Source organism: Euphorbia lathyris, chromosome 2 (assembly GCF_963576675.1).
Source record: "Euphorbia lathyris chromosome 2, ddEupLath1.1, whole genome shotgun sequence".
Lineage (NCBI taxonomy): Eukaryota > Viridiplantae > Streptophyta > Magnoliopsida > Malpighiales > Euphorbiaceae > Euphorbia > Euphorbia lathyris.
Window position 1 is genome coordinate 33,768,553 of NC_088911.1, and position 24,257 is coordinate 33,792,809.

Sequence of the window (24,257 nt, forward strand, 5' to 3'; positions counted from 1 at the left end):
TTTGTAGTTCTGCGGATGAGTATTTGTGGTTTTTTATTGCAAAAAAAAAAAAAAATAAGGTTTTCGATGTTAGCAAAACCAATAACTTTTAGGTTATGTGTTGTTTTGTTATGAGAAATAAAGTAAATGTTTAAAAAAAAAACTTCTAAAATTGTGATTTTTGGAAAATCGAAAATGTAGTTTTATGGTAGATACGGTACTAAACAAATATAATTTTTGAATTCTTTTTTTAGTTTGAGGTTATCAGTTGTTAAACTAACAATTTGTATTTGAAAATTTCCCTAAAAACTAAGTAATTAACAAGTAAAGAATAAGATAATCCACTTAGACAAGGTGTCTAACGAGAATCGAATCAAGAAATCGGACAAACTATAAGAAAACAAAACAAAAAAAACAAGCAAAGACTAAGAGGTTAAGGACTAATTTATTTTTGGTCCTAAAGAAAACCCTAGAATATTAAGATTACCTAGCAATAGCCAGTAAGAATATTATGATTACAGAAAATCTGGTCTAAGTTCGACTCCTTTCTTAGCCTGGAGACCCTCCTTAATATTAGAGGTGTGAAGATTAGTAATCAGGAGGAGGATAAGGACAGACACTGCTGGGCCTTGACTAATAATGGTTCTTATTCTTGCAAATCGGCCTATGAAGCTTTTACCCCTAATAGGGCTGATCCTCCTTTGGAAATTTGGAAGTCCATTTGGGCCCTCAAAGTCCCCTACCGCATTAGGAGTTTCCTATGGCTGGGAGTCAAAGACAGGCTCCTCACGAATGCAGATAGACACAGAAGGCACTTGGCTGTATCTGGTGCCTGTAGCAGATGCAGCGGCCATGTGGAAACCTTGTGCCATGCTTTGAGGGATTGCCCGAATAGTAGAAAGGTTTGGGAAGGGGTCCTTCCTCACCACATCCTTCCTTCCTTTATGGGGTTCTCTGATATTGACTGGTTCTCTGAAGGCGTTAATGGGAATTTGTTGGCCAGTATGGAGCACGGGGCTATTCTCTTCGCTATTATTTGTCACCAAATGTGGAAATGGAGGAATGAAGAGTTATTTGCTGAGAAGACTGTCTTTATTCCTGACCTCCGGTTTTACTTCTCGAAAAAACTCTCTGTTATTACAAAGAGTTTTGAAGGAGAGCCCCTGGTTCACCCCTCTCCGGTTAAAGAGGTCCAGTTAGTTGGTTGGAGGAAGCCCAGGGAAGGGGTTGTCAAGTTGAATACGGATGGCTCCTGCCTTAGTAATGGCAGAATTGCTGCTGGTGGAGTTCTTCGGGATGCTGGTGGCGCCTGGCTGGCTGGGTTTACCCATAACTTAGGTACGGGCTCCTCCTTTACTGCAGAGCTCTGGGGGATCTTGTCTGGCATTAAACTCGCCATTCGCATGGGTGTTAAAAGACTTTCGGTGGAGTCTGACAATTTGGAGGCTATCAACAGGATTTCGGATAGACATGCTGTTTGTCTTAAGAGTCAGAATCTCATTAAAGCCATCTTGAGGCTTCGTCCTGCCTTCGATTCTCTTACCTTCTCCCATATTTATAGGGAGCAAAACCGCGTGGCGGATCGCTTGGCAGCTGCTGGGCATGGGGGGATGTTAGGTGTTTCTACCCTTTCCGTTCCTCCTTCTTTTCTGTTACCTTCTCTTCTTGAGGATAGGATTGGGGTCAGTCTTCCTAGACTGATCCCGGGTTAGGTTTTTGTTTGTTTTTTTTTCTTCCCTTCTTACCAAAAAAAAAAAAAAAAAAATTAATTAAGTAAACTGGAAAGTAGAAAATAGAAATAGAAACATAGGATAATACCCAAAGGAAAAGGAAGTACTATAGTGCTAGCTAGTAGTAAATGCTAATTAACCATTAAATTTTTTCCATATTATACGGTATAATTAATTAATTATTGAATTACTCTTAATTTCAGTATTCCTTAAAAAAGAAAGTTACAGCTACAACTAGACGGCATAATTAATTATTTTACAACAATGATGCTGAGTGTAGTTATGAAAATAAATAATAATAGAAAAACAAAGATGTTTTTAAAAATTTCAAGAAAAGAAAACATAAAATCAGTGAGGTTCGGATACAGGTTCGGGAAAGAGTATGTAGTGTCTGAGAGAGAGTATAAAGAAGAGAAAGAAAGCCAAAAAAAGCGAGAAGCTTAGCTGCGTATTTAACTTTGTAGAAGAAGAAAAGAGAAAAGCAAAAGCTAATCCAATGGAGTATGTTGTTCTGTATTACCATCATTAAGACTCACCTCACTTCACCAAACAGATATCATGCCTCTCTCGCTCTATCTTTTTCTCTCTCTCTCTAGTCTCTTTCGTGTCCGATCTCCCGTTTCTTTCCAAGATTAGTTTTCTTGGTGGAGAGATTCTAATTGCAGCTGCAGGAGTTCAGTGATTGTACTTTATTAACACTTTTCTGCTCCCTTTTCTGATTTTGGACGAATTTGAGGTGAGAATTTATGTTCAAGTTGTGAAAAAAAGAAGGAAAAAACAGTAGCACTTGTCGTTTGGTAGGGTGATATGGCGGGGGAGCTAGCATTGTCGTTTTCGGTGGCGTCGGTAGTCGAGGATGTCCTGCAACAACACGGCAATAGACTGGGAGGAGGAGATCTTGATTTGGAGTCTAGGAAAGCTGAAGAAGCTGGTAACTTCTCTTTTTTACTTGTAATTTGATCACTTCACTAATCATTGATTTTAACGATTTGGAGTCTGCGTTTATTTAATTATAATTATGGAATTTGAAATTTGAAATTTGATCGTTTTGTTGCCATGTGATGCCTCTTGAGTTTAGTTCATTCTTGTTTATTTTGCAGCATCGAGAAGGTCCGAAGCCGCGGGATGGTTGAGGAAGATGGTTGGTGTGGTTCAAGCTAAAGATTTGCCGGCGGAGCCTTCTGAGGAGGAGTTTAGGCTGGGCTTGAGAAGTGGAATCGTTCTCTGTAATGCTATCAATAAGGTTCAACCTGGAGCCGTGCCAAAGGTGAGTCCGATCAGTTAAATTTTTTAATCTGTCCTTGATTTCTTTATTTCCCTCTTTTTGCTTTTAATTGAGAATATGCTATTTAGAGTAATTTATTGCTTATAGGTTGTTGAAAGTCCATGCGATGCTGCTCTGATTCCTGACGGAGCTGCATTATCAGCATTTCAATATTTTGAAAACGTGAGGAACTTTTTGGTCGCTGTGCAAGAGATTGGCCTTCCAACTTTTGAGGCATCTGATCTAGAACAGGTACAATTCTTTTTCACACTCGGGAAAGTAGGAATTGGTTGTTCTTAGAATTATATTTCACCGGATTCAGATATGAAGATATGGTTTCTCTTCCAACCAATATTTCCTAAATAATATTTGCTCGAATTTCAGGGTGGAAAATCATCCAGAATTGTAAATAGTGTTTTGGCACTTAAGTCTTACAGCGAGTGGAAACAGACAGGAGGAAATGGAGTATGGAAATTTGGTGGAAATGTGAAACCTACCGTATCAACGAAATCTTTTGTAAGAAAAAACACAGAGCCATTTACGAATAATTTGTCAAGGAATTCGTCAATGAATGAAAGATCTTTGAATGCCCTCTCCGCGGAGATCGACTCTAATAAAATGGTTGGTCAACTTGCTCTACTGAAACTTCTGACCGAGACTAAAAACTAAGTTTATGATTCACTTACTCTTTTCACTGCAGTCTACTTCTTGTTCCGTTAGTACGCTGGTTCGTGCTGTTTTGCTAGATAAGAAGCCGGAAGAAGTTCCAGAGGTAAGAAAATTAATGCACATGTTGCTGCTAGTTAAACAATCAGACTTTGATTATGAGCAATGTACCAGTCTAGATAGGGTAGGAACTAGGAAGACATTAATTGTACCGATGGATGAAGGATGATATTGGCTTTTGTCCAAATTTACTGTTGGCAACACCAATATTGATGTTACTGTGTTGATCTCGATTGCACTTCCTTAGAAATCCTCATATGGAAACAGATTTCAAACCCCTAACTTGTTAATCACCACCCTTAAGATTTCTCAAGGGAGTTTTCGAAGCTGCTGGGTGTCCAACCTAAAACATATTGCCTGCATTCACTGCATTAAGCTACTTTCAAACTGATCTCTACACATTAGGGTTTCAAATTACTGTTGCTACTTAAGTTTTCCTGCTTGCCTCTAACAAAAGATCATGCTGCATTTTGTGCTCAATAGTTGATGGAATCAGTGCTAAGTAAGGTTATGGAGGAGTTGCAGCATCGCATTACAAGCCAATATGACATGGTATTTCATCATTCAGACATTTTACTTTTCATCGAAGAAATTATGTGCTGTTCAATCCATTAGTGATTTACTTTCTTATGGATTAATGTTGAATTTGAAGGTAAAGCCAACTTCTAAAGATGTGCCTGTTCCTCAGGGCAACAAATTCTTTTCAAAATCTGCGACTAAAAAGGTAATCTCTCTGATTTAACTGTAATATCTTTTAAAATCCGAAGCTACAAATAAGCAAACAAAGAATTCTCACAAGTTTGACATATATGAGATATTATTCTGATCTATCTTTTTCAATGAAATCATTCAGACTGAAGAGAAAAATTTCAAAACAATAAAGAAAGAGGAATGCTTTCATAAGAACAATGCTCCAGCTCAAGAGGAACTTCAAAATCGAAACTTGAAAGAAAAGGTCATATTGGATCACCAACAAAGAGATATTCAGGTACTACTAGTAGAGAAATATTACTTAATAATTCTTTCATGGTTCTTGTAGCTAACTTTGGACATGTTTACAAACAATATTATGACTTCAGGAATTAAAACATACACTTCGTACAACAAAAGCTGGAATGCAGTTCATGCAAATGAAGTTTCACGAGGAGTTTAACAATTTAGGCAAGTAATGTATAAATAAAATTTATTGTTGCATTTTACATTTCCTTCTCTCCTCTATTTTATAGAAGGGAGCAGAATTGTTTAAGAAGAATTCTAAGCTAAGATGTTAAGTTTGTCTCCTCTTTTTAGGCATGCATGTTCAAGGTCTAGCCCATGCTGCTTCCAGCTATCACAAGGTTCTTGAGGAAAATCGTAAGCTATATAATCAGGTGCAGGACCTAAAGGGTAAGTTACTGTCTGAAATTCTTTTGTTATGCGTGTCTTTAAATTTCACTCAATCACTTAAGATCTCTTGTAATTCAACAGGAAGCATTCGGGTTTATTGTCGTGTGAGGCCATTTTTGTCTGCGCAATCAAATTGTTTGAGCACAGTGGATCATATAGAAGAGGGAAATATCGCTATTAACACCCCATCACGACATGGGAAAGGATGCAAGTCATTTAGCTTCAACAAGGTTTTTGGGCCTTCTGCAACCCAAGGTAATTAATTTTTCACTTCAAACATTTATTGGGATTATACAAATTGATATGAAATTTACTCATACTTCACTGAATTGCAGCGGAGGTCTTCTCTGATATGCAGCCACTAATTCGCTCTGTTCTTGACGGATTTAATGTATGCATATTTGCTTATGGGCAAACAGGATCAGGAAAAACTTACACTATGGTAAGATAGTGGTTTTATACTCTGCATAAAAATGTGATAATTTATTGGTTGTAGATAAAAAAATTTGTTGACTTGTTGTTCATGCCTCCAGACAGGACCAAGAGATCTTACAGAGAAAACTTTGGGTGTGAACTATAGGGCATTGAGCGATTTGTTTCTTCTAGCTGAGCAAAGAAAAGACGTCTTTCGATATAATGTGGCTGTACAAATGATAGAGATTTACAATGAGCAAGTCAGGGATCTCCTTGTCACTGATGGAAGTAACAAAAGATATCCTTCCCAAACATATTCCTGTACTTTATTAATTGAAACAACCTCTTATTCCCTTTTGTCTTTTCGGAAGAATTACTTATTCTTTCTTATAATAATTATTTTCACAAATTAGTGGCATGAGAAGTCATTCATCTGTTTTAAAAATCCTACCCAGAAATGAATTAAAATGGTTATCCTTAATTTATCAATACATTAGAAATTCGCAATAGCTCCCAGACAGGTTTGAATGTACCAGATGCTAATCTTGTTCCCGTGTCATCAACATCTGATGTCATTGACTTGATGAACCTTGGACATAGGAATCGTGTAGTTGGTGCCACAGCTCTAAATGATCGTAGCAGCCGCTCTCATAGGTAAACTTTTAGTTTTTTTCTTCTTCAATGTGTTTGTATATCCATGAGTCTACAGCAACTGACTTCGCGGTTATTATGAAACTATAGTTGCTTGACTGTTCATGTTCAAGGAAAGGACTTGACATCTGGAGCTCTACTTCGCGGTTGCATGCATCTGGTTGATTTGGCAGGAAGTGAGAGGGTAGACAAATCTGAAGTGACAGGAGATAGACTGAAAGAGGCGCAACATATTAACAAATCTCTCTCAGCTTTAGGTGATGTTATTGCTTCACTAGCTCACAAGAATCCACATGTACCATACAGAAACAGCAAACTTACTCAACTGCTTCAAGACTCACTTGGTAAGGTCAAATGACCTGGTTCTAAAATTTTAGTATTTCTTTTTCTTCTGTTTTCCTTGCCAAAACTGATTGTTACAATTGTGATTCTTACATAGGGGGGCAGGCCAAGACATTGATGTTTGTGCACATAAGCCCTGAGCCAGATGCAGTTGGAGAAACAATAAGTACGCTTAAGTTTGCTGAGCGTGTTGCCACCGTTGAACTAGGTGCAGCTCGAGTAAATAAAGACAGTACAGATGTTAAAGAGCTCAAAGAGCAGGTTATACATCTTTCCTTCCCTTTCCCTTTCACTTTTTTTTCCCTTTATAGTTCAAACGCTACAAATTTTAACCTATACTATATGAAAGATCTGATTTTGCTCCCTGTTTCCTCATTTCCTTTCAGATTGCTAGTCTTAAGGCTGCATTATCAAGGAAAGAGGGAGAACCAGAACAATTCCAACATTCTTTGGTTAGAAGAAAAGATAATGAGTCGTCACCATTTAATTCCAACCAGCGGCTTGGAGATGTGAATGATAGCAATAGCTTCCGACAAGCCATGGGTGATGTGGGTAACATAGAGGTGAATCTTGCTATTATATCATGATTGGTTGTGTGATGTGAGTAACATAGAGGTTTAATCTTGCTACTATATCATGATGGGTTGTGTGATGTGAGTAACATATGGATGAATCTTACTAATTTATCATGATTGGTTACAGTTTTTTCTTCAATGTTTTTTATTCCAGCTTTTTTTGCAATATCTGATATCTTTCAAGACAAATGTTACACAATACAAACAATGAATTAGAGATAGGATGAATAGCATGGTGGGAAATACTTCGACGTTAATATCTTGGAATATGAATTTCTATCATTCCTTGTTCATGGTGGGAAAATAATGCTTAGAGTATTAATTATACATTTTCACATAAATGTTCATGGTCAAATAATTACAGGGAAAGATTCAAAATAATCATTATTACGTCAAAGGAGTATAAAGAAGCAACAGTACTGGGATTGCTTTACTTTTCTTTAGTAACGATAAGTCATTGATTAATTACTTTCTAAGTGGTGGAAGTATTTTTATTCTTGTGTACACTAATTGCGTCGTCTGCAGGTTCAAACACTGAGGCAAAAAAGGCAAAGTTTCGATCTTGATGAGCTATTAGCAAATTCACCTCCGTGGCCTCCTGTTATTAGTCCCAACAAAAACTATGGAGAAGATGAGAAGGAAATGGGGGGATCAGGTGATTGGGTAGATAAAGTGATGGTAAACAAGCAAGATGCTATAAACAGAATTGAAAACCCTCTAGGCTGTTGGGAAGCAGACAATGGCAATCTCCCTGATGTCTTTTACCAAAAATATCTTTCAGACACTTCCAAAATCTACCCTGAACAATCCTATAATATGTTCATGGGTAACACCCGATTTAACACGAGTAACACCGATGATACTGATGATCTTGATGCTGCCACTAGCGATTCATCAGAGCCTGATTTGTTATGGCAATTTAATCAGACCAAACTTTCTGGCATAGCCAATGGTAGTGAGTCAAAAACCAAGAGGCCAAATTCAAAAGCAGCTAAGAATCCAGAGTTGAGGTACTTGTGAATTATGATACATACACATTTTAGACTGCCTATAAGTTTATAACAAGTATGTTTTTTTTATGTTAATCTGATGTTAATTTTTGCAGCAGAAACTTAAATGCTATGCAAGGCCCTTCACCGTCACGGAAATTGCCTAATGGAGCTAGTCCTTTCTCACAGCGGAGTGGAAGGCTGCCAGCTCCTGTTGATATGAAACGCAGGACTGCAAGTAGGAAGTAGGAACATTAGTCACGCTGGGGAAGATTTGATTTTTTTTATTTTTTTTTACCCTTATATATATTTCTTGATTTAATTTTTTTTTTTCTGAGAGAAAAAAGAAAAGGTTTTCCTTTTCCATTTTTATTTTCCCATTTGTCTATAATACAGTAAAATGGAGCAATTATTTTAGTTGCTTGTGTCCATTGGGGTGTTTTCTGACTTGGCTTTGAGGGGTATATTTGTTTGCACATTCATATTTTACTTATTGTTCTTATGTAAAGTTTTTCAAACCCAGATTTGAGTTGTAACTTCTTTTCTAATTTTATGTAGTTTATAACAAAGAAAAGAATATCATTCCATAAATAGCCAGAGTGGCAACTATGTTGTTCTTTACTCTTTCTTCAATCCTCCTCACCAAATAAGGTTGAGCATGCCGTCCGACGAGTTCAGATCCGCCTCTAGTGTCGTTGGACGGTACGCAATGGGTGAATAATATACCTGACTCACCTCCATGCTCTTGCAAAGATTATGTTAGTGAAAAGCAATATGCTTAAGAGAATAATGAACCTAGGGTTGTGCCTGATCTATTGGAAGAGGGGTTGATTTTCACGATGATCCTCATGAACCTAATATCACCATTGTCCTTGAGCTAATTGTAGAATGGTTCCAGCCTTGGAAGACGCTTTGGTTGTGAAACTCCTCGGAAAGAATGTTGGTTACATTGCTCTAAGCAAACATGCCCTTGAGGTATGGAAACCCGTTGGTGAGCTTAATATTATGGTCCTATGAACGTTGACAATCCAGAGGATAGAACATGTAATTAGGGATGGATCGTGGATCGTTCAGAGTCATTATCTAACGACTAGAGTTTGGTCTCCTAAGTTTGTTTCGTCCGATGCCATTATTAGTTCGACTATGGTATGTGTTAGAATCGCTAATGTGCTTTTGCAATATTATGATGAGAGTTGCTTAATGTTGCTTCCGAACTTGTTTTGCAAGTCCATTAGGGTTGATCGCAGTACTCGCCTTGCTCCCAAAGGAAGATTTGCACGTGTGTGCGTGTAAGTTGATTTAGCGAAGCACTCAATTGCTCAATTCAAGTTGAATGGGGAGCATTGTAGAGTTAAGTATGAGGGTCTCCATGTGGCTTGTACGAGGTGTGGTCATTATAGGCACCGAAACTTGTTCGAGGTGTGGTCACTATAAGCATCGAAAGAACTTTGACCTAACCCTAACATTATTACCTAGTCTCATGTTCATGCTAATAGCAATGCCTCGGCTATGAACGTCGACTAGATGCTACGACTGGTCTGGAGTAAGGAAACGAACCTACTACCATGCCATAGTTGGAGAATTCTGTTGGAATTTCAGACTTAATAAAAGAGAATGAATGAGATGATTTGATAACAACTCAATTTGTTGTGAAAAGCGTTAATATTATTGATCTGATACCGAGTTTAAATACAGCATGAACAGTTACAGAATAATTGTTGAATAACCATTTTCTACAAATCAGTGAATTAATAACCACTTCAGCAACTGACTAAATCAAACTTACAGAAGAAGATATTCTAAACATAATACAAAAATAATGTAGCAGTTACTAAAGCATAAATTCAACACTCCTCCTTGCTTTGGTTGCTGCAAACTCCAAACTTTTCTTTAAGGAACTCAAACTTGCTCTTTGGCAATGTCTTGGTGAATATGTCTGCTTAATATCATCTCTGATTCAAGGGAGCAATACAAGCCTATAGAAACATTCTGCCTTCTTTGCACTCAAATTAGAAGCAAAAATTCTAGTTGTTTGATACATTGCATTTGGTGACCAATTCTCAGGTTTTGTAAGGTATAAAACATCCTCCCACAGTTGCATTACAGGGATATGCTTAAATGCTTTGGGCATTTTTCCAGCTGTGTACTTGCTCAAGAACTCCCCAAGCCCTTTATACAATTTTATGATCGATTCATCTAGTTTAGGCAAAGGAGGCACTTATAAAGAAACATTTGTGTTCTTCTGTTTGATTTTTTTAACAATGAGGTCTACAAGTGTGCGTTGTGGACCTGCGTCTTTGGACAAAAATGACTCAAGTAATTTCTCCTCATACTCATCAGTCTCATCATAATCACCAAACTGAGTTTGAGTTTCAGAGAAACCATTAAAATCATCAAAGTCCCCTTTTTCATCTTCTTTTCGATCCCTGGCATTTTCTTCTTCAGCTAAAGCAAAGGCAGTAGTACCAGTAGGATTTGTCTCCTCAACCTCCTCTTGAATTTCCTTCTGCTTAATCAACGCCTCTTTCAAAAATTTTGAACTCAAACCTGATGAGATCATCTTTTCACAGACTTCTGAATTAATTTGTGTCTTAGTAAACACTATTTGCTCCTCCTTCAATGGATTCAATGCAAAGATCTTGCCTTTCATCTTCACTTTGAACACATCTTTGTCCAATGAATCCTTTATGATGCAGTGATTTGTTTCAAATAAAACTTTGAAACCCTTCTCAAAAAGTTGGCCAACACTTAATAAATTCTGACTTATTTTAGGCATAAATAATACATCTTTGATTTTTTTGTACCTGAAGAGCTCTTAATAGCCACTGTACCTTTTCCCTTCACTGGAATGTACTCTCCATTTCCAATTTTGACTTTGGAAACTGCTGATGTATCTAGCTCCTTGAACAAAGCACGATCATAAGTTATATGGTTCGTACATCCGCTATCTACAAGCCAATTATCACTTGAATTTCCAGCAGCAAAACATAAAGCCACAAAAAGATACTCCTCTTCTTCTTGATTAGCAACTTGAGCAACATTTTTCTGTTGGGCATTAACATGAGTTTCTGACTTTTGTTGAGTGTTGCTTTTGCAGATCTTTTGATGATGTCCCATCTTTTGGCACTTCTCACATTGTTGATCTAGTCTTCTCCAACATTTAATAGGTGGATGACCTTTCTTCCCACAATGATGACAAGGAGGAAAGTCAGATTTAGTTCTTCCACTGGTATTAGAAGAATCTAAAACTTCCTTCTTATTCTTTTTGTACTTCTTCCCTTTTTCTCCCTGGCTGGATTGACCCTTTGCAAATAATGCACCTTCAACAAAATTCTCAGACCTCAAAAGTCTCCTCTGCTCTTGTGCCTGCAAAGCATTCAACAACTCTGCCAAACTAATTTTTGACAGATCTTTAGTGTTTTCCAAAGAAGAAATGGTTGCCTCAAACCTTTCAGGAACCGTCACAAGAAGCTTTTGAACTAATCTAGAATCAGGAAATTCAGTACCAAGTAATCTTACTTTGTTAGCAATGCTAAGCAATTTGTCTGAATACTCTTTGACAGTTTCTGAATCCTTCATCTTTTGAAATTCAAATTCTCTGATCAAGTTAGGAGCTTTCATTCCCTTGATCTTCTCATCTCCTTCAAATTCCTTCTTCAAGAAATTCCAGACTTCAAATGCTGATTTCATTGTCATGATTCTGATAAACATGCCAAATGAGACTGCATCAAATAACGTAGCTCTGGCCTTCGACTTTCTTGATTTTTTCTCCTTGTGATTTTTTATCTGTTCCATAGTTGGATTCTCGGACAATGGAGGAACTTCGTAGTCCTCTTCAACAGCTTCCCAGAGATCATTAGCCTCTAGATGTGCTTCCATCCTTGCTGCCCAAATATGATAGCCTTCACCGTTGAAAACAGGTGGTGCTAATACAGTAAATGGAGTTTCTGACAAATCCATGAAAGAAGAAGAGAAAAAGAAATAATAACAAATTCACAAGTCCCTCAAGAAGAGAGCTCTGATACCAATTCGTTGGAATTTCAGACTTAATAAAAGAGAATGAATGAGATGATTTGATAACAACTCAATTTGTTGTGAAAAGGGTTAATATTATTGATCTGATACTAAGTTTAAATACAGCAGGAACAGTTACAGAATAACTGTTGAATAACCATTTCCTACACATCAGTGAATTAATAACCACTTCAGCAACTGACTAAATCAAACTTACAGAAAAAGATATACTAAACATAATACAAAAATAATGTAGCAGTTACTAAAGCATAAATTCAACAAATTCTAATGCAAATGAGTATGGGCCTTGGCGCATGGTTTCCTAATCGTAAATACACTCCTCGAAACAAGAGCATTACTGTTGGGACTGCTGGGGTAATACCGAAGTTAACAATGTGTCGAAATCAAATGGAAAATTTGCTTATACTCGGAAGGGAAAACAGTGGTGAATAATGATGACTCGCCTATGCAACAATTTTCTTTTGATGTGTCTAAGAGGAAAGGTAACAGTAGTTCGAAAGACAATGCTTCTTAGTGCTACTCTCAACTGGACTTCAGGACAACAACATAAAGAACTGAATGGGTGTAGATCCGAGAGGCCATGGAAAGGAGAATGTTTTGTTTTCCAAGAAAGGCTCAGGAAAAAATAAATGAAGTAGGGTCGAGGGCACTGATGCCTCTCCTCTAAAAGCCTTAGATGCAAATGTGCAAAATGTCGTTCCAAAGTAGGTAAATCTTATAGATGTTGGTTTGGATTAATGTGCTTGGAAATGCATCGGGGAAGTGTTAGGGGACCAAGCAGGTAAATCTTATAGATGTTGATTTGGAAGTGTCAGGGGACCAAGCAAACATAAAAGTGACATTTCAAAGGGTCAGATCACCGACCAGGGGTTGGGATCAGAGACCCACCCTTTTTAGTTATTTGGTGGAACCATCTCAGGTTGCGGACCTCTCATCGAGGTCGGTGACCTAAGACACTGTTGGACGCATAACCACCTAGCAGATTTTCGGAAAATAGCTTTGCTATTTGAGCAAGGCTTCTAAATTCAACATGGGCCTTTGTTGCCTCCATTTTCAATTTTATTTTATTTTTTTCAAACCATGAACTAGAGGGTCCGCACCACCACAACGGCACTTTTAAACCATATCCACATCTAGATTTATCTACATTTACTGGTTGGTAGGCAGCTCAAATGGATGAGACAGCTGGCCCAATGATTTAAAATTGCTCCATACCCAAAGTGAGGTTCGAACTCCCACTCTTGGTTAAGGGTGGAAAAGCCCTTATTGTTAGAGATGGCAACGGGTACTGTATCTGCGGGTACCCGATACTATCTGATCCTAATGGGATTACATGTACCCTGTATAAAAGGGTATGTGACGGGTATGGGATCAAAACCACTACCCGTTAGGGTAATGGGACGGGTATGTGAATACCCCATAGGGTACCCGTTACCCGTTATAACTCTTTTATATATTAAAGAAGATTATTTTATTTTTTAGACGTAAGATGTGAAATTTGAACTCCAACCTTTTGTTTTTCAACCATTAAGTGATACCGCTAAGTTACTTTATTCTTGTTGATTAAAGTTCAATTTGTTCAATTTTTAGATGGATGATTTATTAAATTTATACTTTGTTAAATTCGTAATATTTTTTTATTTTATTTATTAATTCTTAACGGATAAAGGTACCCGCGGGTACCCATGAATTAAATGGAAAGAGTATGGGATGCAAAAAATATACCCGTTAGAGTAATGAGACGGGTAAAAGTAAGGGTTTGGGATTGGTACCTTATCAGTTGCCATCCCTACTTATTGTAGTCTGTGCATTTCAAAATCGAACATTATAGTCACTTTTAGCATCGATAAAAATGACCACCCCATAAATAATCCTTCATTGCAAAGCTACTGAAAATTTTAATTCTTAAAATTTTTTATTAAGAAAGAGAGAGTTTAAAAATAGTGATGTATCCAATATATATATATCCTCCATGAAGGTGACTCGGGGGTGGGTATCCAATAGGAGATAGTCCAACAAGGGTCCATGATGGGATGGCAACGGGTAGGGTACCCGCGGGTAATGCCATTTCCAAACCCTTACCTTTTTATTTTTTAATTACCTGTACCCGTCCCATTACCCTAACGGGTATACTTTTTGCATCTCATACCCTTCCCATTTAATTCGCGGATACCCGCGGGTACTCTTACCCGTTAAGAATCAATAAATAAAAAAAAACATTACAAATTTAACAAACTATAAATTTAATAAATCATCAATCTAAAAATTGAATAAATTGAACCTTAATTTAATAAGAATAAAGTAGCTTAGTGGTATCACTCAATTGTTGAAAAATAAATGGTTGGGGTTTAAATGTCACATCTTAGATCTAAAAAATAATGATATTTATTAATATAAAAAAAAATTATGACGGGTAACGGATACCGGGTACCCTAGGGGGTATTCCCATACCCGTTCCATTACCCTAACGGGTAATGGTTTTGATCCCATACCCGTCTCATACCCTTTTATACAGGGTACGAGTAGTCCCATTAGGGTCGGGTAGTGCCGAATACCCGCGGGTACACTACCCGTTGCCATCCCATCGTGGAGATGGTAAGATTTTGGTCTATCAGAAAAGTTCCAACTCATATAATTTCAGAAAAAAAAAAAAAAAAAAAAAAACAAAACAGGAAAAGGGATCATAATTGAAACATATATAAAAGGTTCAGAATCAATAAAATTCAACTTATTGGGATCAAAGACTATTGCATTGAGAAATTGCAGAAATAATCCATTTTTGTTTTAAAAAAAAAACCAATGAGGTGATGGTTATGTTTTTAGTTTGAGTTATAGAGGGTGTTTGTTTACCTAATTTTCACCTCATGTTTGCCTTTTCATTTTAAAAGGCAGGGTTTTAAGTGTTTAGTTAGACTCCTCTTGTTTGCCTTTTACAGTTGAAAAATAGCATTAAATGTTTGGTTAGTGACCTCTTGTTTGCCTTTTACACTTTGAAAAGCAGCCTTTTACAAAAGCAGAGAATCTCTACTTTTTGGAAAAGCAGCTTTTTCCAACAGCAAACAGTAGATAAAACAAACGGGTCCATAGCTCAAATGGTAGTAGCTTCGATGATGTCGATAGTAATTCGTTAATTATGGTCATCTAGAACAATTTATTAATTATGCCTCAGAACCATGTGGTTTTAAAACCTAAAAAAACTAAAGTTTCATATAAAACTAGATAGTTTTACATTTCTCTTTTTATAAATATTATTATTAAAAATAATAATCAAGTTGAATTTGCTTATGAGTCTATTCACAAGTATTATAATAATATTTTTTGAATTGTTTACTAATCTATAACCAAGCTTGTTCACAAATTTTTGAATCGAGTAAATCAAATCAAACTCGATCGAACTTTTATCAACATAAACCATTTATGAATAGCTCAACTCATCTATATCTCCATCTATAACTAGACATTTGAATTTAAGCGAACAATTTCTTTTGCATATCACTGTACTTAAAAATGTTTTTTTATCTATAATTTTGTAAAACTAATTCTAATAAAAGGTAGACACTAACTAAAGCATCTTTTATTATACAATTAATATAAATTCTTAATTTGACATTTTATATTTTAACGTTGTCTAAGAGGCCCGAACCAACTCTTGGAGATAGAGAGCACGTGGCATCTCCTCAACAAAACCAAGTAACACAGCTGCATGTCAAGAAGCTCGACTTGGAAAGTCTTACTATACCCAATCAAATATCCAATCTTTACCACAATTAAACACAATCCTGAGAATCAAGGACCTAGTGGGTTTAAAGAATATCAAACCGCAATATCTTCCTCCCATCAACAGAAGACACCTCGCTCCTCAACTCAACCGTCTCCAATAGCTCAACATCAGTATAAATAGAGTAAGTTTAACTTATTTTGATTACAAATCATGAACATCCTTCAGTCCTTTAAAAACTGACTTCCGCATCAAAACAGTTCACCGAAAGTGCCCCTTTGACATTGTTGTGCAGTTGCAAATTAACACGTGGACTCTCAAGATTGAACCACATGAAAAAAAAAAATATATATATATATACATACACTGACATAAATTCTAAGAAATATATGACATGATAAATTTGACTTTTAATCGACTCGCCACATCATTTTATTTTTCCAGTAAGACTTCGCTAGATCCAACCATAAACTGAAAGTTTAGTGGTTTTATTGACACGAACTCTAAACTTTAGTGGCTTTGTTCCATTTGACATGGGGCAAGACTGATGACGGATTCATTCAGGGCAAAAAAAACAAATGCATCCACATTGATACAAGTAAATGCAATGGAAGAAATTGGTTACATTATTGTTGAACGAAAACTAACTGTTCTCAAGGTTGTCACTCCTTAGCTAAGCTTAATGTAAGAGACCAGACCATGAATTCTCATTTTTTCCGGTTATCAGGAGACCACCAAAGCTCGTAATAGCCTATCTATCTGCTCTTCAAACACTGTATTTTAACTATTCAGACTTCTGATTAGCTGCGACATCTTCAATCTTCTGTTTCAGTTCACCGCTCTGCAAAGGCGTAAGGTTCCAATCAGGCATTCTATAATAGTGTAAAAACTCAAGGTTTAGAACGATTGGAGATTAAAAAACTAACCCGGTGCATATCCATAATTATATCTGAACCACCAATGAACTCCCCCTTGATGAAAATTTGTGGGAATGTAGGCCAATTGCTGCAGAAAAATGTGGAATTTCAAAAACTACATATCACATGAGATTTAGTTGGGCAAAATTTAAACACAACCAGCATTCACACACTTTAGATCTCAATTCTTTTTATGGGTTGATAATGGATGTACTAATACTTGTAATGTTGCCGTCCATACAAAGACCCGTAAAAGAAATTTAAATCCCTAAACCTGGGAATTTAAACCCAAAACTTGGATATCCTATTAACAGCTTAAACATCGTCTGTTAAACTTGAAGCTCTACATGCCTAAAATGTTGACGCCTAGCATAACAATCACAATTGCCAGTTAAAGGATGGTATAGATATTCAACCGAAAAATATTAACTCAGAATGCCTGAAAAACGGTGCCACAAAAAACTATTTAGTGACTAACGACAATAGGGCGAGCATATGTGAGAAATTGATATTAAATGTACGTAGAACATGCTAAGCTAACAATCTGTTCGCAATGTTGAAGATTATGCCCCTAAATGTAGGTAATCAGGGTTAGGAGAAACGGAATTGCACTAAAACTGTGCATCTATAAGGAAATGTTATTTGATAGAAAATTGATGTAATGTGCAGTAGCATAATTTGTGCAAGTGTATTTGACTTGATATACAGAATTGGATAGGATACTTGGAAGGTTACCGTCAGCAAGTACCAAGTAGTAGCCAAATAATACAATCAGATTCTAACAATAAGTCAGTAGAAAGAGAAGTTGTCATTCTCACTTGTTAGGCTAGGTATGGTTAGTTGAGTAATCCACAGGAGTGATAACAAAAATAGAATTTGCTAAATGAGAATTCTGTGATTATTACTCAGTAAGCATTTCAAACTCGAATCAAGTATTCATAATTCACTAATCATCGACATTCTAATACATAAGAAATTACTGAGATTGCTTGGGCACATACTTGAATGTCAGTGAAGAAAAAGTAGAAATAGGATTTCTTGGAAAACAAAATTCCTACCAGTGCGTGATTGTACGCTGGGCAAATATAACTCTAATAAATTGTAGGTTCGGAGCATGTAATACAAGTACTAAATTTTGAAACCGCAAGGCAATATCAGTAATCTACTTTAACCTTTAATTTAACCCATACGTATTTCTCATGTATGTATTCCACTTGGGTAGAGTACGTTGTCCCAAAACTCACATCAATATAAGACTCCTCATCTAGGATAAACCACTGAAAAACAAAAATTACTTGCAGAATGTAGCAAATCAAGAAGCTAAAAGCTACTATTTAGTCTGAGCCCTTTTAGACTAACTTTGTATGAACAAAAAGCAACTGATAGTTCTAGATTACAAAAGAGTACCAGGCTCCAAAAAAATATGACCGGTTTTAGCAGCATATATTCAAAGATATCAAACCTCAAAGTGCTGATTTTTCATCCGGAAAATATGTAACACAACGGATGACAGCAGTTTGCAAAAGGAAAATGATGTTCTGAACATGCCTAGTAACAAACAACAATAAAGACCACTATACACATAACTTACCTGAAGGACTTTACAGCCATTTTCAGCTCCGGATCCTCCAAAATATTTCTTGCACTCAAGGGAGCATCTGCATACGCCACAAAATTGTAACTTGTAAGAAGATTATAACATAAAAATCGTAAAATACATTTGCTATGCAATGTCAAAAAGCTAATCAAGGGTAACAATTAATAGAAAGACACATCTTATACCAGCGTTCTGCGAAAATCGATTTTGGAGTTCTAATTCTGAATATTGCCTAGCACCAGCAGTTTAGCAAACATATTGAAGGTAGATTTTGAATGCACGGTGAACCAGAAACTAGTAAAAGAATTAGCACAAACACTCTAAGTTGAAGTAACCAAAGGATGCTGAGGATATTTCCATAACAGGTCCAAGAAACAATTGAAGTACATGCAACAGAAAAAAAAACTTAAAACTCAACCATCATAATCATAGAACAGAAAGCACTACTATTCAATTTTCTTCTGGGATCTATAAATCCATAAACAATGCTCTCCATCTTAGTCATTGGATGGTTGTTTGTTCTATCATGCCTTTGATTTCTCCAAATTTGAGAAAAGGAAATCGCTTAAGCTAGATATCTCGAGTTTGAGTTGGTGTACGCAATATACTTTAATTGGGAGAGGAACCGCCTAAGGGTAACATCGAACACAACTATAAATTAAAAAATAGAAATTCTTGCTTCACGGAACAAACTTTGCTATCCATGGACATCATTTCCCTAGCTCCGCTAAGGCTACTAAGTTGACCCTATTCTTACTAAAGAAAAGGGGAGAGAGAGAGAGAGAGAGAGTAAGATGCAACATGTCATACATAATCAATCTCATGATAGGTTTCCAGAAATGATTCATTACAGATGACCAAACCAAAGTCTACATCAAGGCTCAAACAAGAATCAGCTAGTAGAAAAATGATTTTCTAATTTTCAAGAGAAATCATTCCTCCTAATTTGATGATCTCCTCACTTTTCAACGTATCTATGCCATGTTTACCACTCTTATGCTAGAGACACTCAAGAAGGTTTCAGTCTAGATCGTTTTCAAGTTTGTTACAGATTTGTAAGTCAGTAAACTTAATGCTACATGAACTATCAAGAAAAATAAAGAAATTTAAATACTTACTGTAATGTTTCAACACGCGCACTGCTGCAGCACTGAATCCACATTGAGGATAATCAGGCACCCCTTTCATGTAAACCATGACTGGATTTTCTTTGACATCCTAAACCAGATATAACAGAATCAGACAGTTTGCAGAACTAAAAAGTCGCATTGGCTTGGGAAGCAAGGGATAACAAGGTCAAGACACAATTTCAGAAGAAAAAGAAAATAATAAAAAGAAAGAATCACCTGTTCAACAATATCTTTCAAAGACATTCCAGAACTTTCAACTTTACTAGTTGGTTGAAAATCTTCATGTGTGTCAGGACTACTAGGAATAGTCGTTGAGAAGTTTATTGTTTGATGATAAAACGATCCGGAAACCTGCAAATGTTGAAAGCATAACATGACCATTATCAAATGTAATCCTCTTCGTTACATGGAAATAGAAACAGACATGGAAACAGAAACAGAAACAGAAACCAGGAAACAATATTTGTAAAAACTAAACGAAAACATGGGGAAACATATAAATAATAAAAAAAGATATCTATGGAAATATCTATAAACTTCTAAAATTATAAGAATTTATATTTAATTCTTTTTCATATATGAAAAACTTACATACAAGTCATGTAATAGAGGGAAAGAAGACATTTTTTTTCCAATTTTGAAAGCTTGTAGAAGATGATCTAGAAATATTAGGGATTTATTGAACATGTGATTAACATTGATCCACACATTACATCTTAGGAAACTAGTTTCCAGATTTCAAGAAACAAGTTACCAATTCTTAAAAATTATGGAAACTTGAGATGAAATGTTTCATACAAGTTTCCGAGAATTTCGGTTTCTGAATTCAGAAACGTGATACAATTTAAAATCAAAATTTCCTCGCAACATAGGTGATCCTTATCAAATTGATAAAGGAAAAGTGCTCAATGCAGCATATGTACAGATAACTAAACCATTAAAAGATTTCAATAATTGAAGAAATCATTCAAATACAGTTGAGCTGCCCCTTTCCGATCAAGCTGCTTTACCCTAGTTCAGTAAGGTAAGCTCAATATGTTAGAATCATTCTTTGATTTCTTGTCAGCCTCACAATGCGTGAGGATTGATTTAACTTCTGCAGCCTCATTAAAAAATATTAAAATACTCAACACAAGAAACTGCATAGACGAAAGAAAATCAAACTTCGAAATTAATGCATAAATTCAAATTAAAGACTTCAATTAAAATAAAAAACGAGTCTTATATAGGTAAAAGATCTTTAATAACTTCAGCAAACACCAAGACGCCTCCATAATAACTCCGAATATATACTTCAATGGACATTCAAAATAGAAAATAGAACAGATTTAATTTACAGAAATGAACTAGTCCTAGCTCTTACGATTCTACTGGACCGTGCTGCAGGTAGACCTGCTATGCCCTTCAAGAGTATATTTGAAAAAGCCCTGGCCATGCTGCTATGTGGGAAGAACAGTAGAGCAGTATTGACACAATTCAGTGATCTAGCATAAAATTAAGATAAAATGTATAATGTAAAAAAATAGAAATAAAAACAATTTTAATTGCAAAACAATAAAAAAAAAAAACAAATACTCGATTTTAATCTTTCATATTCATTTCCATGAAAAGAAAGGGAAGATGTGTAGTAAAAATCAGACACAATGAATACCAAGAATCTGAAGCCAAATAAAGAACATCATGGAAACCCTAAGTTACTGTCATCTTCCGTCACTTGTCTTCTCATGTACTTGACTGATTAGATTTATATTATATTGTTTGTAAAATATTAAACATATGCAGTGGCGGAACCAGGACCCCGGATGACCCGGGGCTCAAATATATCAGCAAAAAAAAAATTCAAAACGTCAACAAAAAATTCGAAACATCAGTAACTATTATTACATGTCTATTTTTGATAACTGAATCCTACGTTTATAGGATGTTTGATAACGTTGCAGAATACGAATTTGTCCATTCTGAAAAGACCAATATGCTAATATGAAAGTAATGCTAACATAAAAAAGAAATTCACTAAATATAAGAAGAAAAAAGCCTATGTCCTAATACAAAACTTGAAGGTCCATTTTGTTTAGAGACCCTCATTTGGTCCATTCTGAAGAAACAAATGGTAATTGCAGCATCAGCAACAACTCATCTAGCAGCAAAGGAAAAATCCCAATCAATCAATCTAAAATTCAGAATCCCCAATTCAATATAAAATTCATCGGGCATCAAAAGCAAAAGCAAAAGAAAAATCCCAATTCAATCTAACATTCATAATCCCCGATTCAATCTAAAATTCAGCAGGCAGCAAAAGCAAAAGCAAAAGAAAAATCCCAATTCAATCAACTCCAATTCAATCTAACATTCATAATCCCCAATTCAATCTAAAATTCATCAAACAGCAAAAGCAAAAGCAAAGAAAAATCAAGCAGCAAAACCAAAATGAAAAATCAAGCAGCAAAAAAAGAAAACGAAAACTCTCACCTTGCGTTTCGCGTTAAACTAGCAGCGGCGACTGAACGGTGTCCGGCGATGGAGACTAGCAAGTAGCGACTGATATCGGTGGCCGGCCGACGGTGGAGACAGTGGCGGAACCTCCCTCTTGTGCGGATTCCCTTGCGTTTGCGTTGCGCCGGCTGTGTGCGAGAGGCTTAAGAGTGATGCTCGAGTCTCGACCTAATTCAAGGATTTAAGGTGCTGTGTTTTATTTTGAAGTTTATTTTCATTAAAAACAAAACGACGTCGTTTTGATCACGAGCAAAACGAAGTTTTTGATATAATTTTTTTTTTCCACGGCCGGTTGCCGGGGCTCGAGCCCACCCCAACCCCCTTGGTTCCGTCCCTGAACATATGGGTCCATAGCTCAGTGGTAGAGCATTTGACTACAGATTAAGAGGTCACCGGTTCAAACCCGGTTGGGCCCTTTTATTTCGAATATAATTTTGCGCTTTCTACATAAAACTCATGAATATATTAATATTTAGAAGTTAATATTTTAATTCAAACCCGGTAGAGCATTTGACTACAGATTAAGAGGTCACCGGTTCAAACTCAGTGATGATAATTTAATTCATAATATATTAAAAATGTTTAACTTAATTTTAGAAATGTCAAGTAAATAACTACATTAATTTTGAAATTCCTACTTTTGAGGGATGGATTGTTAAAAAATCGTAGGAATATTAAAAAATAAATATGTTAAAATGTGCAAGTGATATAATTGTAGATAATTTTTAAAAACTGAATTTCAGTGTAAATTTCCCTATAATTTTTCAATTAGGTCTTGTCCAAAACGACGTCGTTTTGTGGAAGGCCTAATTAGAAAAAACATAAGGATTGATCTTGCCTGGTTTCGTAAATTTGCATCTCTTTCTCTTCTTCTTTCTGCTAACTAATTTCTCTTTTTCATCTTTACTCTGTCATGCCACCAGGTAAGTCTTCATTTAGGTTAATTATTATAGATTTTAAATAATTTGGGTTTGTGTTATTTATGTTTTGGATTAAATTAATTTAAGGTTTTTAATTTAGATTGCTTTACCTCTATAAAATTAATTTAAGTTTTTAAATTTAACGATTTTGTTTGATGTGTTTAATATGGGGTTTTGATTTGAGAGTTTTTTATCTGTGAATCTAATGTAGAGGTTTTAATGTATGGTTTTGATCTAGGGATTTAATTTAGACTTCTTGATTTGAGAATTTAACCTAGGAGTTTTAATTTGTGGATTTATTTAGGTTTTTCCAAAATTCAGGTTCTCAAAAATTTAAGTTTTTAAATTTAGCGATTTTGTTTGATGTGTTTAATATGGAGTTTTGATTTGAGAGTTTTTTTTATTTGTGAATCTAATGTAGAGGTTTTAATGTATGGTTTTGATCTAGGTATTTAATTTAGAGCTTTTGATTTGAGAATTTAACTTAGGAGTTTTAATTTGTGGATTTATTTAGGTTTTTCCAAAATTCAAGTTCTCAAAGACTAAGTTTTGTTGCGTGTACAACTTGTACCATGTCACCGTTTTAACTAAAAACTCAAGCTTATCTTATATTAATCTCTAACAACATAGTATATATAACAAGTATTTTTTAGCATTTATCAATAAAATTAAATTTTATATAGTTTGATTTTAATTTTTCATATATACATGATTTTTTTTTAAATGTTGGGCTAAAATTAGCTCTACCTGTTCAGAAATCCTGACACTGATCTCATTGTTATTTGTTGAATAATAATCTCGTGAATTAAACTAGTTTAACATTTTTTAGGCTGGTAGGAGCATGCATTCTTGTTATTACTTGGTTGTGATTCATGGAACACATGTCTCTGATTGGCAGTTTAGTGTAGATAATAGAGACACTGCTGATTATATGAAGGGTTTTAATGTAATCAATCCTTGGTTGGTTTTTAGGCTCAAGCAAAAACTCCGGAAGGAAACGAACTATCGTTGATCGGTAGGTTTATTACTGAACGCCCAGTGAATTTTAATGCTATGCAAAAAAAGCTTGCTAACCTGTGGAGGCCGGGAAGAGGAGTGGCTTTCGCTGAGGTTACACAAAACTTGTACATTGTGGAATTCTTTCATGTGGTTGATAAGAAGAGGGTATTAGAAGGGGGCCGTGGTCTTTTGACAACAACATGATGGTGTTGGTGGAATGGAAGGCAGGGGAGTTACCTGAGGAGACAGATTTGGACCATGTTGATATCTGGGTACAGGTATATGACTTGCCTCACGGTTGTATGTCGGAAGGGATTGGCAGACAGATTGGAGATTTTATAGGCAGATTCCTGGAGTATGATATCAATAACAATATGGGGCTGAGGAGACAA

At 35.8% G+C, this 24,257-nt stretch overlaps 2 protein-coding genes and 1 non-coding gene across 5 annotated transcripts; 2 read left to right on the forward strand and 1 right to left on the reverse strand.

Annotated features, from left to right (window-relative positions):
* Positions 1–2,138: 2,138 nt before the first annotated feature.
* LOC136217709 (kinesin-like protein KIN-14I) lies at positions 2,139–8,485 on the forward strand. Of its 2 annotated transcripts, none has more exons than XM_066004353.1 (19): positions 2,139–2,640; positions 2,810–2,976; positions 3,082–3,225; positions 3,358–3,594; positions 3,674–3,745; positions 4,183–4,251; positions 4,352–4,423; positions 4,553–4,687; positions 4,779–4,860; positions 4,990–5,085; positions 5,167–5,340; positions 5,421–5,527; positions 5,619–5,797; positions 5,992–6,153; positions 6,241–6,494; positions 6,590–6,753; positions 6,879–7,055; positions 7,593–8,077; positions 8,173–8,485. In XM_066004353.1, exons 1-19 carry the CDS (start codon positions 2,517–2,519, stop codon positions 8,303–8,305), a joined length of 3,033 nt encoding a protein of 1,010 aa, XP_065860425.1. In that variant the 5' UTR covers positions 2,139–2,516; the 3' UTR covers positions 8,306–8,485. The 2 variants fall into 2 exon arrangements, with proteins under 2 accessions (XP_065860425.1, XP_065860426.1); XM_066004354.1 differs by having other exon boundaries at positions 2,140–2,640; positions 8,176–8,485.
* A 7,779-nt stretch (positions 8,486–16,264) lies between these two features.
* LOC136217710 (monothiol glutaredoxin-S15, mitochondrial) lies at positions 16,265–22,126 on the reverse strand. Of its 2 annotated transcripts, none has more exons than XM_066004356.1 (7): positions 21,923–22,126; positions 20,817–20,889; positions 19,670–19,804; positions 19,442–19,541; positions 18,318–18,384; positions 16,736–16,814; positions 16,265–16,650 (listed from the first exon to the last, which is right to left on the reverse strand). In XM_066004356.1, exons 2-7 carry the CDS (start codon positions 20,886–20,888, stop codon positions 16,594–16,596), a joined length of 510 nt encoding a protein of 169 aa, XP_065860428.1. In that variant the 5' UTR covers position 20,889; positions 21,923–22,126; the 3' UTR covers positions 16,265–16,593. The 2 variants fall into 2 exon arrangements, with proteins under 2 accessions (XP_065860428.1, XP_065860427.1); XM_066004355.1 differs by having other exon boundaries at positions 20,817–20,937; positions 21,923–22,125.
* Positions 22,127–22,290: 164 nt separating this feature from the next.
* TRNAC-ACA (transfer RNA cysteine (anticodon ACA)) lies at positions 22,291–22,362 on the forward strand. Its single transcript has one exon. It is a non-coding gene; the product is annotated as a tRNA-Cys (tRNA).
* Positions 22,363–24,257: the final 1,895 nt, after the last annotated feature.

What these genes read in the sequence shown, in the direction of transcription:
- LOC136217710 (XM_066004356.1), bottom strand. Translation starts at nt 20,888, where the DNA reads ATGGCCAGGGCTTTTTCAAATATACTCTTGAAGGGCATAGCAGGTCTA. An exon ending in CAGCACGGTCCAGTAGAATC is followed by an intron (nt 19,805 to 20,816) that starts GTAAGAGCTAGG and finishes CAACATTTGCAG; the next exon opens with GTTTCCGGATCGTTTTATCA. An exon ending in TGAAAGATATTGTTGAACAG is followed by an intron (nt 19,542 to 19,669) that starts GTGATTCTTTCT and finishes TATCTGGTTTAG; the next exon opens with GATGTCAAAGAAAATCCAGT.
- LOC136217709 (XM_066004353.1), top strand. Translation starts at nt 2,517, where the DNA reads ATGGCGGGGGAGCTAGCATTGTCGTTTTCGGTGGCGTCGGTAGTCGAG. An exon ending in TAGGAAAGCTGAAGAAGCTG is followed by an intron (nt 2,641 to 2,809) that starts GTAACTTCTCTT and finishes TTTATTTTGCAG; the next exon opens with CATCGAGAAGGTCCGAAGCC. An exon ending in TCAGGTGCAGGACCTAAAGG is followed by an intron (nt 5,086 to 5,166) that starts GTAAGTTACTGT and finishes GTAATTCAACAG; the next exon opens with GAAGCATTCGGGTTTATTGT.